The sequence below is a fragment of the Eutrigla gurnardus genome (genome assembly GCF_963514095.1).
Source record: "Eutrigla gurnardus genome assembly, chromosome: 22".
Taxonomy (NCBI): Eukaryota; Metazoa; Chordata; class Actinopteri; order Perciformes; family Triglidae; genus Eutrigla; species Eutrigla gurnardus.
In genome coordinates this window covers 5,409,673-5,428,300 of record NC_139933.1, presented here as the reverse complement: position 1 = coordinate 5,428,300, position 18,628 = coordinate 5,409,673, and the positions used below count along the sequence as shown (strand labels likewise).

Sequence of the window (18,628 nt, the reverse complement as noted above, 5' to 3'; positions counted from 1 at the left end):
CAACTTCCGTGATGTTGCTGCGTAATGGTTGAGTGTGAGAGGCTGTGAGGGTCTGAATGGTATAAATACAAATGGCATTTGGCATGTTATCAAAATGTTTTGGTAAGGGCGTGAAATGTTTTACACCCTGATCTGAACGTCTTCCACAAACAAATAAAACGAGCTCATCCACCTCATCACTCAAAGTAAGACGCTGTCACAGTTAAAAGAATAGGTGGCGCTCTCCTGGTAATTTCCCTGAAATACTCGGTGGTGTGTGAGCGTGTCAACAGGTTGAAATGCTATCTTGACAGCCCTGACATACAACACTATGGTCCAATCCCACTGTCCGTCCTCCAGCCTTCAACAAACTGAAGTCACTAAATGGTTGAGTGTGAGCGGCTGTGGCTGATTTTGAAACAATTCAAAACTCCCAATAATGTATTTTATTGTTTCTGTCGGACACATTTTTACAGAATCATTTTTAATTTCGCTTTTCTTTTTCTTTATTGTCCGAACTTGTCTCACTGGTTTGAAGTTGGCATAACACAGTATCACATACTTCACAGTTTCGTTTTCCAACAGGTTAATCCATTCTGATAAAAACACAGTCATCCAGTCCTGATGGAGCAGTTTAACTTTTCATTGTGATTATCACATAGTTATACCTATTTCAGCAAAAACATCACAATGTACTGTATTTAAATATAAAACCCAAATAATAAACAAAAAGCAAGAGTTTATGTGAATAATCCAGCCTTTATTGTGTAAACAACAGATTTTTATATTTGGTGGTCTTTTGCACGCTTTCACACATTAACTCAAGCTTATCAAAATAATAATTCACCAAAAGCATTTAATCAAACAGTTAATTCCAGTAATAATTTTCCCAAATGAAAAAAAAAATGCAATCAAAACTAATTCCAAACAGAGGAGTGAGTACCAAACAGTCGGATGTGTGAGTTTGTGATGTTTGGTCCTGCAGGACATGTACCTGAATGCTGGCGGTGTGACGGTGTCTTATTTTGAGTGGCTGAAGAATCTCAACCACGTCAGCTATGGAAGACTGACCTTCAAATATGAGAGAGACTCAAACTACCACCTGCTCAGTGAGTACAAGACCGCTCTTCATTCCTACATTACCTGCAGACGGACTAGAGTGAGACTCAATCAGAAGATCCATTATTACATTGTTAATCCTTGTGACACAATACCAAAGCAATATAGAAAACACCAAGAGGAGGAACTACAATAAATGTATAGGAAGGGGGGGGGGTGTCAGTGACAATTTTTTTTGTCACTGACACTCATTTAACAAAGCCTTGATGACCGTGACAGTGACTTCACATCACTTACAAAATCACTTTTTTTTAGCTAGTTGCTCATTTAGCCTGTTCACTTTTGAATCCTCTCTTGTTCTTGACTTTGTTCATCCTCTCCTGCCGGGTAAGGGGGGAGGAAGTTTACCTCTCCCTTTCAAGGCTTTTTTACATTCTTTGCAGACTTCTGGTCCTCAGGGCCTCTGAGTTTTTTGATCTTGTTCTTTAGGCCTTGTTTCCAGTCATAGGAGACGCTGGTTTGCTTGAGGCAAGGATATTTACCAAGAAGTGCCTTAACCACATCACCTATCTGTGCAGGTGATGGATAGGCTGCATATTTATCTATAGCTTCAGCCAGCTTCTTAAGTATGTCTGTCTTGACCTCCAAGTCATAAGTCATAGGTGTTCCATTCCTCTTGTAGTCTTCAGTGGCTCTTTTAAGGTATTTCTCAGTTTCATCTCCAAACTTTGGAATGGGGAACGGCTTTGGCCATGGCTGGCGTTGTTCTGTGGTACTTTGCCCGATAATGGTGTCCTGTGAAGACGACGTTCCAGCAGATGACTCTGCACAAGATGCAGATGACTCTGCACGAGATGCAGAGTCAACTGACGTTGACTCTGCATAAGAGTCAGAGTCAACGTCAGTTGACTGTTGACCATCGGAAATGTCCAAACGTTCAACTTGTGAAAGCAAGTTTGAAACATTCGGGGCAGCGTGAACAACCTTTATGGTGTCTTTGTCTTTAACTTGGTCACTTTGATGAAGAGTAAAGTAATCCTGAAATTGGGAATCAAAATACTGAAGACTGAACTCATAAGGAATTTCAAAGTTCTCCTTCACAATAGTTTGGAGCTCCTCCACAGTGGGTGGGATTCCTGATGGAAGGACCAACTTCTCAATTTGGTCATCAATTTTTACTCGGAGCTGTGCCTCCATCTCTGTCAGCCTGACAAGAATGTGAATAGACAAAAGTTCATTAGCATCACAAGTGTATCTTTTCATCATTACTTTTATTTATTTGTCAATACATTTGTTTCCTGCAATACACCTGTTTTCCATTGTGATCACTTAGATTTAAAGACAACTCTCTTCAATTAAAAGTTGAGTCAGCAGGATGCTAATTAAATTTGTCCAACCACCAAGGAGGCAAAAGAAAGTCTTACTGGCTACCTTTTGTGTGTTGGCGTGTATGTTGGGAGTTATGTGTCATAATTCATACTGCTACCGTGTGTGCTCAACTGATTTCGGTTTTACGTGGCACACTGCTTACGGATAATAACATTTAAGAGCTGTCTTTAAATGTACATTTTTAACTAAAAAGGGATTTAGATTTAACTTCATGTGAATAAAAGATAATTTCATGAATCTTGAGTTTGTCATCTCACTCTTCAGACGTCGTCGTGAAGTCGTGAAGTTGCCAAGGTTAAAGGTTTTTTTTTTTTTTTGGTGGGAGGATTGTTGCTCGTCCCCCCATCTTTTCCTGCTTTCCTGTCGCTTTATCTATTGTATTAACAGCAGCTTCTCCCCGACTCCTTCGCTGGCCAAGAAAGGGGAGCAGGGAGGGCGACAGGTGTCACTGTGACCGCCCGTCCCCTTGTTGAATCTTCCTCGGTTTTAATCGTCCAGTTCTTTGACATTTGAAATTGTTATGGAGGAAATTACTTTAATTTTTTTTTATTCATTTCTCTTTTTTTTGGAAACCAATAAAATGTTAAGAAAAAGAGTGTTTCTCATCGGTTTATTTTTTATACTAAACGTGTGTGTGTGTGTGTGTGTGTGTGTGTGTGTGTGTGTGTGTGTGCTCATGTTTACACGAAGAGTAAAAATCCTGATATTATTCTGATCATGAACCAGTTTCAATTAAACTTCATAATAACTGCTAAATGTTCTGCAGCTTTTCCAATTAAAGTCTCAATATTTAGGTCTTCAAATCTTGTCTCTTAGAGTCTAAAATAGGAGACTGTTAACTACAGCTGGACTGTGTAGGTCCATCCTCTACGACTGTGATGTTGTACCTTGTATTTGTCGTCCTGTGAGGTGATTTCTCAGTGGGAAGGTGGATACCACAGCTGCTTCTTGAAGGCACGAGCTGAAAACATTAAGTTTAACTCTTCAAGGCTTTTTAGGCTTTCAGTGCATGCTTGGTGGTTGGTCATGGTTACTGAAGTAGGTCTTTTTGACACTACTTTGTAAAAGTTTACATGATGAAGTCTACAACAATCATGGACTACTTTCATCTTCAATCCTTAGCTCGCTGGCTGTTTTACGTCACTGACAAGACTGCTCATGTCTTTTTTTTTTTAATGCAAGATTCATTTGTTTTTGATAAATATATGTTGAAATAACAATTCGGTCAACAAAAATTTGAAGGACAAATAGATGTATTCTTACCGAATCTGGTGAATCGGAGAGCTTCCGTGATGTTGCTGCTTAATGGTTGAGTGTGAGAGGCTATGAGGGTCTGAATGGTATAAATACAAACGGGATGGCACTTGGCATGTCACTTTGATGACGCAAAACGTGTTATCAAAATGTTTTGGTAAGGGCGTGAAATGTTTTACACCCTGATCTGAACGTCTTCCACAAACAAATAAAACAAGCTCATCCACCTCGTCACTCAAAGCAAGACGCTGTCACAGTTAAAAGCAGGGCTGTGCAGAGACCGTTGGAGGGGCAGGTGCTCAAAATTAAAAGGGGGCACATGGAGCAGGAATTTGAAACACCATACAGAAACATACTTTGCAATATAAACGGTTGAATGGTAGAAACCCATATTCATAAAGAATGTAACATGGAATCACAACACACCATGTCATTGTCCACACCTCATATATGGCCAGTGCACACACACACACACACACACACACACACACACACACACACACACACACACATTCCTACTGTTTGTCACACGAAAGTAGGCGTTGTCCCAAATATTCTCAAATCAAAAGAATAACAAGCCTTTTAATCCTTTTGATCGACAGGCTGTCACTCTCGATTGGTATCAGATTGAATCGGTCACTCCTGCCCACACCCTCTTTGCACGCACACTGTTTTTAAAATGTCCTTTCTTCAGATTAACTGAGATAAACATTAATCCTCCTTTGTAGGGTGCCTCTGAGAAGGATATTGTTCACTCTGGGTTGGCCTACACCATGGAGAGATCTGCCCGGGTAAGTGACCATGCATAACAGGACGCCGTCCAACCTGATTCAGTGAGCAGTCTCCAGATGAAAGACGTCCAGGAATTTTAAAACGTACGCTCATTGCAGTGGTTCTGACTTTTTCTGTTATCTCTCACTGTAAACCACCAAGATTTCTATCGACCATTAACGATACGGAGTCAATCTGTGACAAAACATTCAGCCCTTGAGTGATTTCAAGACCTCCAAGCCTTTTGTAAAGATTTAAGGTCGTCATGGTAGCAAGAAGACATTAGTTAAGGTTTCAATTTCTTTATCATTTCATTGTTTTAATGGATCAATTTTCTGCCACTTTTGTATCCCGATCATGTGAACTGATTCATTAGGAATTATTGACAAAAAGGTGATTTTTAAATTCAAATTTTAAAATGAATGTACTTTGTTAATAATTGTAGATCTGGAAAGAACCATGAAAGATGGTTGTCGGTTGTTGATGGCCCTTGTGCAGCTCTATCCTTTTCTTTAACCAGCATTATATAACACGCTCTCTTCTGCCTTTCTAGCAAATCATGCGCACGGCAAGCAAGTACAACCTGGGTCTGGACCTTCGGACGGCCGCCTACGTCAACGCCATCGAGAAGGTCTTCAAAGTCTACAATGAGGCGGGGCTTACCTTCACATAAACGGCCAATCAGGACGCATGCGTCCCTTACTTTCACCCACCCTCCTGCTAGTGATCACCCTCTGCTGCCTCTTCCCCCCCTCAGCCTTCAGAACATATCACTGTTACCGCTGCTCTTTGGCTATTACCCCACACACACACACACACACACACACACACACACACACACACACACACACACACACACACACACACACACACACACACACACACACTAGCCTGGTATTTATCCTGTGATCCACCTGCTGCCATTATACTGTAACCACATCTGTTTGAATATGGCCCTGTTCTCGTCTTTGACAGAGGTTGTATTGAGAAAAAGCAGAGAGAGTAACATCCTGTCTACCGCTGCCCTCGTATTAACGTTCATGACGATGCTGATGGCAGCCTTGTTCAGAGCGCACTTTCCTTTTTTTATGGCTAAATACACGTAAGACCCTCCTGGTTGTTTCAGTTGGCAGCACTACAGATGCCTTATTTCAAAGAGGTCCGCTCTAGAATGGAGACGGCCACTACAATTTGACTTCAACTAAAAAGGGATTTAGATTTAACTTCATGTGAATAAAAGATAATTTCACGAATCTTGAGTTTGTCATCTCACTCTTCAGACGTAATGGTTAGTCGTGAAGTTGCCAAGGTTAAAGGTTTTTTTTTTTTGGTGGGAGGATTGTTGCTCGTCTCCCCATCTTTTCCTGCTTTCCTGTCGCTTTATCTATTGTATTAAAAGCAGCTTCTCCCCGACTCCTTCGCTGGCCAAGAAAGGGGAGCAGGGAGGGCGCCAGGTGTCACTGTGACCGCCCGTATGGAGGAAATTACTTTTTTTTTTTTTATTCATTTCTCTTTTTTTTTTGGAAACCAATAAAATGTTAAGAAAAAGTGTTTCTCATCAGTTTATTTTTTATACTGTGTGTGTGTGTGTGTGTGTGTGTGTGTGTGTGTGTGTGTGTGTGTGTTAGTGTGTGTGTGTGTGTGTGTGTGTGTGTGTGTGTGTGTCGTGATGTTGCTGTGTAATGGTTGAGTGTGAGGGTGTGAAATCAAACAAATGGGATGGCACTTGGCATGTTATCAAAATGTTTTGGTAAGGGCGTGAAATGTTTTACACCCTGATCTGAACGTCTTCCACAAACAAATAAAACAAGCTCATCCACCTCATCATTCAAAGCATGACGCTGTCACAGTTAAAAGAATAGGTGGTGCTCTCCTGGTAATTTCCCTGAAATACTCGGTGGTGTGTGAGCGTGTCAACAGGTTGAAATGCTATCTTGACAGCCCTGACATACAACACTATGGCCCAATCCCACTGTCCGTCCTCCAGCCTTCAACAAACTGAAGTCACTAAATGGTTGAGTGTGAGCCGCTTTTACTGGAGCTTATTTACTTACAAAATTCATACCAAAATGACACCTAAACATAACCCAAGATGCCATTGTGGGCTTCCCAGGAGCCAAACCCTACGAAGGCAACATTTTGGAGGCCGACTGCCACATCTTGATCCCTGCGGCCGGAGAAAAGCAGCTCACGCGTGTCAACGCCCCCAAGATCAAGGCCAAGGTTAACACTCACTTTGATTTTCCTGAGGTGCTGTGCTTTAAGTATTCATTTGTGGTCATGTGACATGTGTGTTTATTTTGTGTGTGTTTTGCCTCCTTTCAGATCATTGCTGAATGTGCCAATGGTCCCACCACTCCAGACGCTGACAAGATCTTCCTAGAGAACAACGTCATGGTTATTCCTGTAAGCACAAACGACGCATGCACACACGAATGCAAACTACCACGTTGGAAACACTTTTCTACATTCAGACTAGAGACTGATTTTGAAACAATTCAAAACTCCCAATAATGTATTTTATTGTTTCCGTCTGGTCGGTTCAAATGAATGAACTGGTTTCTGAAATGTCAAGATGAACCCGAGGTTAGATGCAACCATGCAACATTTTCACAAACCCATTTTTAATTTCGCTTTTCTTTTTCTTTTTTGTCCAAACTTGTCTCACTGGTTTGAAGTTGGCATAACACAGTATCACATACTTCACAGTTTCGTTTTCCAACAGGTTAATCCATTCTGATAGAAACACAGCCATCCAGTCCTGATGGAGCAGTTTAACTTTTCATTGTGATTATCACATAGTTATACCTATTTAATGTTTCAGCAAAAACATCACAATGTACTGTATTTAAATATAAATATAATAAACAAAAAGCAAGAGTTGATGTGAATAATCCAGCCTTTATTGTGTAAACAACAGATTTTTATATTTGGTGGTCTTTTGCACGCTTTCACACATTAACTCAAGCTTATCAAAATAATAATTCACCAAAAGCATTTAATCAACAGTTAATTCCAGTAATATTCTTCCCAAATGGAAAAAAGAAATGCAATCAAAACTAATTCCAAACAGAGTAGTGAGTACCAAACAGTCGGATGTGTGAGTTTGTGATGTTTGGTCCTGCAGGACATGTACCTGAATGCTGGCGGTGTGACGGTGTCTTATTTTGAGTGGCTGAAGAATCTCAACCACGTCAGCTATGGAAGACTGACCTTCAAATATGAGAGAGACTCAAACTACCACCTGCTCAGTGAGTACAAGACCGCTCTTCATTCCTACATTACCTGCAGACGGACTAGAGTGAGACTCAATCAGAAGATCCATCATTACATTGTTAATCCTTGTGACACAATACCAAAGCAATATAGAAAACACTACGAGGAGGAACTGCAGTAAATGTATAAGAAGGAGGGGGAGCCCATCAACATGTAATTGATTTTACAACCCAGTTGTATTTTTTTGTCACTGAAACTAATTTAACAAAGCCTTGATGACCGTGACAGTGACTTCACAACACTTACAAAATCACTTTTTAAGCTAGTTTTTTACATTCTTTGCAGACTTCTGGTCCTCAGGGCCTCTGAGTTTTTTGCGATAATTTGCCATCTTGTTCTTTAGGCTTTGTTGCCAGTCACAGGATAAGATGAGTTGCTTGAGGCAAGGATATTTACCAAGAAGAGCCTCAACCACATAACCTATCTGTGCAGCTGATGGATTGGCTGCATATTTATATATAGTTTCAGCCAGCTTCTCAAGTATGTCTTTCTTGACCTTCACGTCAGAAGTCATAAGTGTTCCATTCCTCGTGTAGTCTTCAGTGGCTCTTTCAAGGTGCATCTCAGTTTCATCTCCAAACTTTGGAATGAGGAACTGCTTTGGCAATGGCTGGCATCGTTCTGTGGTACTTTGCCCGATAATGGTGTCCTGTGAAGAAGACGTTCCAGCAGATCCCTGCTGAAAAAACCAGCTGAGACCAGCTTAGGATGGTAGATGGTTTTAGCTGGTTTAACAGGCTGGTTGATGGTTTTAGATGGTCTTAGCTGGTGGGTTTGGATGGTTTTAGATGGTCTTAGTGGTTTTAGCTGGTTGATAGTTCTAGATGGTTTTAGATGGTCTTAGCTGGTTGAACAGGTTGGATGATGGTTTCAGATGGTCTTAGCTGGTAAATAGGATGGTTGATGGTTTTAGCTGGTTGGTGGTTTTAGCTGGTCTTAGCTGGTTCAATAGACTGGTTGGTGGTTTTAGATGGTCTTAGCTGGTTCAATAGGCTGGTTGATGGTTTAGGTGGTCTTAGCTGGTTGATGGTCTAAGCTGGTTGAATAGGGTGGTTGGTGGTTTTAGATGGTCTTAGCTGGTTCAATAGGCTGGTGGATGGTTTAGGTGGTCTTAGCTGGTTGATGGTCTAAGCTGGTTGAATAGGGTGGTTGGTGGTTTTAGATGGTCTTAGCTGGTTCAATAGGCTGGTGGATGGTTTAGGTGGTCTTAGCTGGTTGATGGTCTAAGCTGGTTGAATAGGGTGGTTGGTGGTTTTAGATGGTCTTAGCTGGTTCAATAGGCTGGTGGATGGTTTAGGTGGTCTTAGCTGGTTGATGGTCTAAGCTGGTTGAATAGGGTGGTTGGTGGTTTTAGATGGTCTTAGCTGGTTCAATAGACTGGTTGATGGTTTTAGATGGTCTTAGCTGGTTCACTAGGCTGGTTGATGGTTTAGGTGGTCTTAGCTGGTTGATGGTCTAAGCTGGTTGGATAGTCAGTTGGCAATGAGGACAAGGGATTTTTTACCCAAAGTATACAAAATTACTCAAATGAACATAAGTACTGGGCCCATAAAAGAGGTCAAATTAACAGAACTACACAAAAAGTCAACTGAATAGACTAACAGAAGACAGAACAGACTTAAACAGACCTACCTAATAAACACAAGAGGGGAACTCATATGGGTGGTCAGCCCAAACTAACAAAAGAGGGGTAACTTCAAACACTGAACACAAAAGACAACTAATTTACAAACAAAACAACTTACACTAAACACAATCTATACCTAACCAAACAAAACTGAAATTACTAATTCAAACAAAATAAAAAACTGCAATAGTTGTGTTTTCTACTTACTTTGGGCGGAATTATAGAACCTTAACTCTTTTGAACTTCTCTTTATTAGTGTTATTACTTGTAGTGATGGTTGGACAGAAACAGTCACGCACAAATAACTCACATAAAATGACATTTAATAAGGCCTACTTTAAACAGTAGTATATACAAAAACTCTTAACAAAATCAAAAACATTCGGCATAACACTAATAGCATAAGGGAAAGCTTCAAGCAGTAAATTGAGTATGAGTGTGCACGTGTACATACAGTAGAAAGACAGGAAAGAGGACCTTCTGTGTGGCATTGTCATATTCCACCCATCTCAGTTGTTCCTATGTTCCCACAACATCAGGTCACTCCACATACAGTCTTTTGTGTATAAAATGTATATCCAACAACATCATGTAATGGAGAAACATGTCTGATTTGTGAAACCTATACTATTTGTGAAAATGCAATAGGCGCATTTGACTGAGCGGTGAAATGTGCCTTTATGGCATTTTCACAAATACAATAAAGGGTTTACAAATGAGAGACTGATGAATGTTTAGCCTTTAATCCAGGCAGGATTTGAGAATCTGGACCTGGTGTAATGTTGTCCACATGCAAAAAAAAACCAACAAAAAAAACTAATAATACTAATAATAATACTGTGCCTTTATTTGACTAAATGTTTTCAAAAACAGAGCCTGTGTCCTAATGAATCTTATAGTCCAGTTTTGAAAAGTCTAGTTTCAGTGGTTGGATCTGGTCTCAAACTGTGAAATGCCCCTTTTTCAAAAATAAAATAAAAGTTTCTAATAGCATTTTTTTAAACAATCAGTGGGTTAGGCTGTGACCCCCTAATTTTCCCACAAGTGCCGAGTCGGAGGCCATTCAATGTCGTCAATTGAGATCCGACGTGCCCAAACACTTGCATGAATGGACTTCAAACACTTTTAAAACAAACTGTATTTTGCAGAAAGTTACATTTCATTTAATTAATATGCTTTTTTCTCTCTTTCTTTGTATATACCTTGACACTTTTCTTCTGTATTAAAGCAGAAGTAAGTGATATATTTGTGTTAATATAAGTCTTAAATAGTTATATCTTCCGACAGCAATCACTTACATAGAGTGTTTGGACTGAAACACGGGTCTCTCAGTCCCTCTGCTCTGCTCTGAGCCGAGGAGAAAACATTTATCGTATCCTACAGTTTTTATCCAATGAGTAACGGCATGCAGGGCTGTGTGTGCAGCCAAGGAACGCCGTGAATGTGGTGACGTAGGGACGAGGACTGTTATGGTGCGTTCAAGGAAACTCGTATTTTTCCGACCGTGAAGTGGTACCAGTTCGATCTGGTACGAGTTCACCGGTCGGAAGTTACGAGTGGCCGTTATAGTGACTTTCACCGGTAAAACAGGTCGGAAAAACACGAGTGGGTTGCCTGAAATGCTACAAAGTCGTAAGTTGTGACTTGAAGCTGTAATTTACGATTTCAAAAGCCTGCCTGGAACGCAGCATTAGCGAAAACGACCGGACCACTTACTTCTGCTTTAATAAAGTAAAAAAAACAACAACAACAACAACAAAAAACACTTGCATGCGAACTGTACCCCATTCCGAGCGGGTCGCCTTGCACCAAAAGACGAGGAGCAACGTCTCTAGAAGGTAACTGGCTTGTTTTTCTCACGGTAACCATGCAGGTAACACATCAGTGCAATTAGTGCGAGTGCGAACCGCTGAAAACTCACGCCGTGGCTAACGCACGTATACGTAAACGTCGTCACGCCGACTCAGCTGTACAATCGCGAGATATCTTCTGGCGGTAAAACACTCCGGTTCGGCATGCAAAACAGGCTGTGGCAATAATGTATGCATATGTAAAATACACGGCTGACGGCTTCAAGGCTATAGTTCCTGTTAGTCACATAAAGTCTTTTATTGCTGAAAAACACCGCGCTGACATATTATATCAGATTCTTTGGGAGGAGAAATACTACAACGGCCAGGTGTTGCTGATAAAAGGTAAAGTAATAATATTAGCCTAGCTACTAGCATAGCTATATAACGTTGAGCTAATGGTACTTGCTCAGTATGTTAGCTACTAGATAGCGCCGTTAATTGATGTAGATTCTGGGGTTTGTTCGTTGCAAAGGAAAGGCAACAGTCCCGAGTGAAGCTCTGGAACCGTGGGCTGTTAGGCTGTAACCGACAACAGTAGCCAAACGAGCAGGAGGACCGTTGTGTGCGCTAGCTAGCGCTAGCCGAAGTTAGCATCGAGCTAGGCCTATACAACGGTCTTCATACTCGTTACCACTTGGGCTCCAGTTGTCGGTGATAATGGGCGTCGACCCGCGGCTCCAGCGCACTTGAAATGTCCTGAGAGAGACGAGCTAGCACTCGGTGGCATTCGGGACCATTAGCGGGGCTAGTAGCCCTCCTACTTTGCTGCATGGAGCTTCACTTGAGTTTTGTGGTGGCACCGTTAACGTTACCCAACGCTTGTTTGTGACAAACTCAATCAACTAATTTGTAAGATCAACAGATTTCTCACTTGCATAAACTTACTTTTTCATCAGATACCAGAGAAGAGGTCCTTGACTGTGTCAACGACCCCACCACGAGGATAAGAGTCCCAAAGATTAAGGACATGATGGATCAAGACGGCTCCTCTGAGACATCAGAATTGCAGTCAAACAAAAGGAAAATATATATAAAATATATATTAAATATATATAATATTTAATATGTACTTAAAGCTTTCTGTGACGGCTCCATCCTCTCTGGGTCGGTTGTGTTTCTGTGTTTCCCCTTTCTGGTCCTGATGCTTTTGGGTGGAGACATGTAGATTGTTAAACTGGGTGCACCTGGCCTTTGTCTCAGTTGATTACCTATATAGGACGCCTCTCTGCTCAGTTGTCTCTCTCCCTGATGTTGATTTAAAGGTGTACAGAACTACATTTCCAGCAGTAATTACTAATTCCTGTATCTTCTCTAGGTGTACAGAATATGAACAAAAAACACAGGAGCTGGAGAAGGAGCTGGAGGTATACAGAAGAGCAAACCTTTCACTACAGGGAAACCTTGATGAGGTTCTTCGACGGGCCTTCTCCGACAGTAAGTCGTTGAAAAAAAATGCTGAATTAGCAATGGGCCTCTTGCACAACAACCATTCTGGAAATACAGGCCGGGCATTTCTGCCTGACACACCTCCTCTGGTACCTTTAGAAATGAGTCATCAACTGGGGGCCGCTCACAGGATGTAAAAGCAAAGTACATGAATCACGTCCAAATTGTTACTGTGCAAGATACCTAGGAGGGTTACCTGTCAGAGAAATGCTTGCTGATGTTTTGTGAGAGTATAAAGAATACGTTGTTGATACATTTGAGAAAGCTACAACCACAGTGTCTTTTATTTCTGTCAGATCCACAGTTTCTCAACCAGCCAGCCATCGCTGAGACAGTCCCCCAACAAGTCAGCTCCCAGTCTGTTCTCAGCCAGCCAGCCATCACTGAGACAGTCCCCCAACAAGTCAGCTCCCAGCCTGTTCTCAGCCAGCCAGTTGGCTCCCCACAAGTCAGCCCTCCTTCTCTCCCACCTAAGAGTGGGTCACAATCCGACACAGAGCCAACCAGCCTAGAGAAGAGAGATGGGAAGGTAAATGACAATGTACTGATCATTGTGGGTGTACATAAAATAGTACCCTGATCAACATTAATAGTGTATAAAATTGCAAGATGTTGTCGGTTGATCCTGTGAATGATCTACTTTTTCCTCTGGATGTAAACATGCTTTAAGAAATGATCACAGACCCTGGAGCCCAGATCAGCTGCAGAGGAGTCTTTGTTGACAGCTCCTTTTTAGCGGCAGTTAATGAAAGCAGTGTTTTTTCCCCCTATTTTTTAACACTGTAAAACTAGTTGTCACACGAAGGAGCAATACAGTAGTGGTCTCCTCTGTGTCTTTTCTTCTAGTGCCTCAGTGTCATGTATTACTGTCTCTGTCTTCAGCTGTCATTTTCACTGTCTTTCGCTGTCAGCCAGCGGAGGCAACCAACCCCGTGACGTCACTGACTGTCGAACAACAAGATGGCTGCACCCCATCTAAAAAAAAAGCAATTTTTAACTTTCTCCCAAATGCTTTAATGTGTTAGTTTGCCTGATTTTTAGCACAGTGGAAATCCGTTTAATGGTTTATGTTAAATTGGCTGGGTGCTTCATTTCAACTTTAAAGGAGAAAACCAACATTTGGGGAAATGATCTTGTCTAAAACCTTTCTAAACTAAGCTGACATACCATCATTGCATTTGGCACTTTTAAGGGAGAAAGCAAGCAGGTTCAATTTCAAATGAGCTATCTAGCTAATTAAAAGGTTTTGAACAAGCTACTTTCCCAAAATGTTGGTATTTGCCCTTAAAAGTGTACAGAAAAGAAAACTGAATTTGAGCCCACTCTGGGTCATAAAATTAGTGTAAAAACTCATCTATCAGACGATGGAGGCCAAACTTTGTGCAAAATTCTATTTTTGAGTAAATCCGGGATGAAAGTGTTGTATTTTGTTGTATTTTTTTTCCGCATTGGACAATGCAGGCGCACAGATTATACGTCAGCCTGTACACGATTCAAAAGCCACTGATATTGGATCTGTCATCCGTCATTCAAACGTCTAAACACGCACACACACGGAGCTTGGACTCGCCCCAAGCTTTGAATATCCTGCCCGCTCAATAACGACCAATCAAATCGGTTTACCTTACTCGGGTAAAGTCGTTTTGCTGCTCGTGACAACTCGGCGCGACAAACGGGACAAACGGCCATTTCTGTACACCTTTAAGGATCAAAATGACAACTGTAGCAGTAATGCATCTCTAATTATTATTGTTTCCAGATCAACATTGGTGCTGACATTTGGCTCAACGAGGACACATGGAGCAGGATAAATTGTGCCACAAAGGACTCCATATTCGTAAAAGAACTGGCTGTGGCAATTTGGGGGACCACAAATTTAAAGGGACGGAGTGTTAGCGGAAAAGGGTGCCCCACCAAATCTGCCGAGGCCAAGCCCCCACTGACACCCGCAAAGTTGGGAATAATAAAAGGTAAGGTGAAGCACATTTTCATATATTTTAAGTCAGACCATTGAAGCGATATTCCGGCGTAAGTGTAAGCCATGGTCAAACACACCGTAACACCGAGTCAGACCCCCCCTCGAGAGATCAATTTACCCGACCGCTAGATTTCCACCAACTTCAGAAAAGACCGCACTATCGCCACACACGGCGCTGTACGGATCCACTGTCCAACCGCAAAACGCCGCTTTTAGCCACAAATAATGCTCAGAACTGCACCAAACTTCATCAATAGTCCATACAGGGTCCCAGCACGTAGTACGAGCCGTCAAACATCTGTTAGCTTTGCCTGTTTTCTTTAACTCCGCCGCACTCGGTGATCGACTCGTCAGGGCTTCCCCACCAACAAGCGGCTCCAGGAGGAGAAGTAGGTGAGTTGTATCAGCTAAAGAAAACAGGCAAAGCTAGCAGATGTTTGACTGCTCATACTACGTGCTGGGACCCTGTATGGACTATTGATGAAGTTTGGTGCAGTTCTGAGCATTATTTGTGGCTAAAAGCGGCGTTTTGCGGTTGGACAGTGGATCCGTACAGCGCCGTGTGTGGCGATAGTGCAGTCTTTTCTGAAGTTGGTGGAAATCTAGCGGTCGGGTAAATTGATCTCTCGAGGGGGGGTCTGACTCGGTGTTACGGTGTGTTTGACCATGGCTTACACTTACGCTGGAACATCGCTTTAATAAGCTGTAGGCAATTTTCTAAATATTTCCCGACCTGAATATGAATTCTTAAATGAAATAAATGAATCCCTCTTCTCTTATCAATCCTTTTTCATTGTTTTGAAACTCAAATGAATGTAAGGCAAACATTTAATTCGAGTCATGGTCTGATACACTTTTATTTTTAATCAAGAGTGCTTCCGGAGGCGCCTGGATACATTTCAATTGGAGCCTGCGGAGAGAGACAAGAGATGGAGACAAGTTGGACATTATTTAACAGAAAAAATCATGGACATCAACAGGAAGGACAAAAAAACAAAGAAATGAATTTTTTTATTTATTTTTTTTTAATTTTTTTTTTATTTAGGCCTTGTCTTCTTGGTTAAGCTCTATTTTTCTGTTGGTTAAGATTTATTGTTCTGTTGGTTAAGCTCTATTGTTCTGTTGGTTAAGCTCTATTGTTCTGTTTTGGTTAATAAATTGTTTTGAGTTAATCTTTCTCATCTTGCTGATTATTTACTATAACTGTATTTTATACATTCTTAACTTTAAAGGGATAGTCCACCCAAAATTCAAATTTTCCTCATTATTATGAGTGACATTATGAGTGACAGTTGAATTTTATTTTTTATTATTTGAATTGCAGTAACCTACTTTGTGACCACTCAATATCAGCCCGACCAGCCAATACCAGCCTGACCAGCTAAGACCAGCTTGACCAGCCAAGACCAGCCTGAACAGCTAAGACCAGCTTGACCAACCAAGACCAGCTAAGACCAGCTTGACCAACCAAGACCAGCTAAAACCAGCTTGACCAACCAAGACCAGCCCAGCCAGCTAAGACCAGCTGACCAAAACCTAGCTAAGACCAGCCTGACCAGCTAAGACCATCTGACCAAAACCTAGCTAAAACCATCAAACCAGCATAAGATGCAGAGTCAAAGTCAGTTGACTGTTGACCACCGGAAATGTACAAACCTTCAATAAGTGGAACAACCTTTATGGTGTCTTTGTCTTTAACTTTGTCACTTTGATGAAGAGTAAAGTAATCCGGAAATTCGTAATCCAAATACTGAAGACTGAACTCATAAGGAATTTCAAATTTCTCCTTCACAATAGTTTGGAGCTCCTCCACAGTGGATGGGATTCCTGATGGAAGGACCAACTTCTCAATTCGGTCATCAATTTTTACTCGGAGCTTTGCCTCCATCTCTGCCAGCCTGACAAGAATGTGAATAGACAAAAGTTCATTAGCATCACAAGTGTATCTTTTCATCATTACTTTTATTTATTTGTCAATACATTTGTTTCCTGCAATACACCTGTTTTCCATTGTGATCACTTAGATTTAAAGACAACTCTCTTCAATTAAAAGTTGAGTCAGCAGGATGCTAATTAAATTTGTCCAACCACCAAGGAGGCAAAAGAAAGACTTACTGGCTACCTTTTGTGTGTTGGCGTGTATGTTGGGAGTTATGTGTCATAATTCATACTGCTACCGTGTGTGCTCAACTGATTTCGGTTTTACGTGGCACACTGCTTACGGATAATAACATTTAAGAGCTGTCTTTAAATGTACATTTTTAACTAAAAAGGGATTTAGATTTAACTTCATGTGAATAAAAGATAATTTCATGAATCTTGAGTTTGTCATCTCACTCTTCAGACGTAATGGTTAGTCGTGAAGTTGCCAAGGTTAAAGTTTTTTGTTTTTTTTTGGTGGGAGGATTGTTGCTCGTCCCCCCATCGTTTCCTGCTTTCCTGTCGCTTTATCTATTGTATTAAAAGCAGCTTCTCCCTGACTCCTTCGCTGGCCAAGAAAGGGGAGCAGGGAGGGCACCAGGTGTCACTGTGACCGCCCGTCCCCTTGTTGAATCTTCCTCAGTTTTAATCGTCCAGTTCGACATTTGAAATTGTTATGGAGGAAATTACTTTTTTTTTTTTTATTAATTTCTCTTTTTTTTGGAAACCAATAAAATGTTAAGAAAAAGAGTGTTTCTCATCGGTTTATTTTTTATACTAAACGTGTGTGTGTGTGTGTGTGTGTGTGTGTGTGTGTGTGTGTGTGTGTGTGTGTGTGTGTGTGTGTGTGCTCATGTTTACACGAAGAGTAAAAATCCTGATATTATTCTGATCATGAACCAGTTTCAATTAAACTTCATAATAACTGCTAAATGTTCTGCAGCTTTTCTAATTAAAGTCTCAATATGTAGGTCTTCAAATCTTGTCTCTTATAGTCTAAAATACAAGACTGTTAACTACAGCTGGACTGTGTAGGTCCATCCTCTACGGCTGTGATGTTGTACCTTGTATTTGTCGTCCTGTGAGGTGATTTCTCAGTGGGAAGGTGGATACCACAGCTGCTTCTTGAAGGCACGAGCTGAAAACATTAAGTTTAACTCTTCAAGGCTTTTTAGGCTTTCAGTGCATGCTTGGTGGTTGGTCATGGTTACTGAAGTAGGTCTTTTTGACACTACTTTGTAAAAGTTTACATGATGAAGTCTACAACAATCATGGACTACTTTCATCTCCATCCTTAGCTCGCTGGCTGTTTTACGTCACTGACAAGACTGCTCATGTCTTTTTTTTAAATGCAAGATTCATTTGTTTTTGATAACTATATGTTGAAATAACAATTCGGTCAACAAAAATTTGAAGGACAAATAGATGTATTCTTACCGAATCTGGTGAATCGGACAGCTTCTGTGATGTTGCTGCGTAATGGTTGAGTGTGAGAGGCTGTGAGGGTCTGAATGGTATAAATACAAACGGGATGGCACTTGGCATGTCTCTTTGATGACGCAAAACGTGTTATCAAAATGTTTTGGTAAGGGCGTGAAATGTTTTACACCCTGATCTGAACGTCTTCCAGGCTCTTATCTTCCAGGACCAGACGTAATTATTATGTCTGGTCTGGGAATATTACATTGTAATAATTTATTTACTTGTTTTAGTTAAAATAGCTTCAATAACATAAATGACGCACACAAACAACGCATGCACACACGAATGCAAACTACCACATTGGAAACACTTTTCTACATTCAGACTTGAGGCTGATTTTGAAACAATTCAAAACTCCCAATAATGTATTTTATTGGTCGGTTCAAATGAATGAACTGGTTTCTGAAATGTCAAGATGAACCTGAGGTTAGATACAACCATGCAACATTTTTAGTTTTTTGTTATGTATCCGTCTGACATCTAATCCTCAGCAGTTTGCTCTGGTTGGGTTACGTTTTTAATTGGGCCAGTCCTGCTGCCAGGAACTGTATCTGGGCATTTTGTTTCATCTCTTCAAAACCCTCCTTAAACCTC

General features: G+C 41.0%; 3 protein-coding genes and 1 long non-coding RNA gene across 6 annotated transcripts in view; 1 reads left to right on the top strand and 3 right to left on the bottom strand.

Moving 5' to 3' along the window:
• Window positions 1-18,628, bottom strand: part of LOC311032694 (uncharacterized protein) — a 177,243-nt gene that overhangs the window by 27,473 nt on the left and 131,142 nt on the right. The window lies entirely within an intron of this gene.
• The window catches only part of LOC311032703 (uncharacterized protein), a 72,304-nt gene that overhangs the window by 21,481 nt on the left and 32,195 nt on the right, over window positions 1-18,628 (bottom strand). The gene's annotated exons all lie outside the window — the stretch shown is intronic.
• LOC311032701 (uncharacterized protein) lies at window positions 723-18,112 on the bottom strand. Of its 3 annotated transcripts, XM_084039674.1 has the most exons (4): window positions 17,990-18,112; window positions 17,617-17,690; window positions 16,289-16,530; window positions 15,471-15,542 (listed from the first exon to the last, which is right to left on the bottom strand). In XM_084039674.1, exons 1-4 carry the CDS (start codon window positions 18,095-18,097, stop codon window positions 15,532-15,534), a joined length of 435 nt encoding a protein of 144 aa, XP_083895800.1. In that variant the 5' UTR covers window positions 18,098-18,112; the 3' UTR covers window positions 15,471-15,531. The 3 variants fall into 3 exon arrangements, 2 of the variants coding, with proteins under 2 accessions (XP_083895799.1, XP_083895800.1); XR_014599201.1 differs by lacking the exons at window positions 15,471-15,542; window positions 16,289-16,530; window positions 17,617-17,690; window positions 17,990-18,112 and adding exons at window positions 723-2,245; window positions 3,315-3,388; window positions 3,691-3,754; XM_084039673.1 differs by lacking the exons at window positions 15,471-15,542; window positions 16,289-16,530 and adding an exon at window positions 723-2,245.
• Window positions 7,340-18,628, top strand: part of LOC311032706 — a 41,590-nt gene continuing 30,301 nt past the window's right edge. Inside the window, exon 1 of the long non-coding RNA XR_014599204.1 lies at window positions 7,340-8,237. This is a non-coding gene — a long non-coding RNA (uncharacterized lncRNA). The remainder of the gene's footprint in view (window positions 8,238-18,628) is intronic.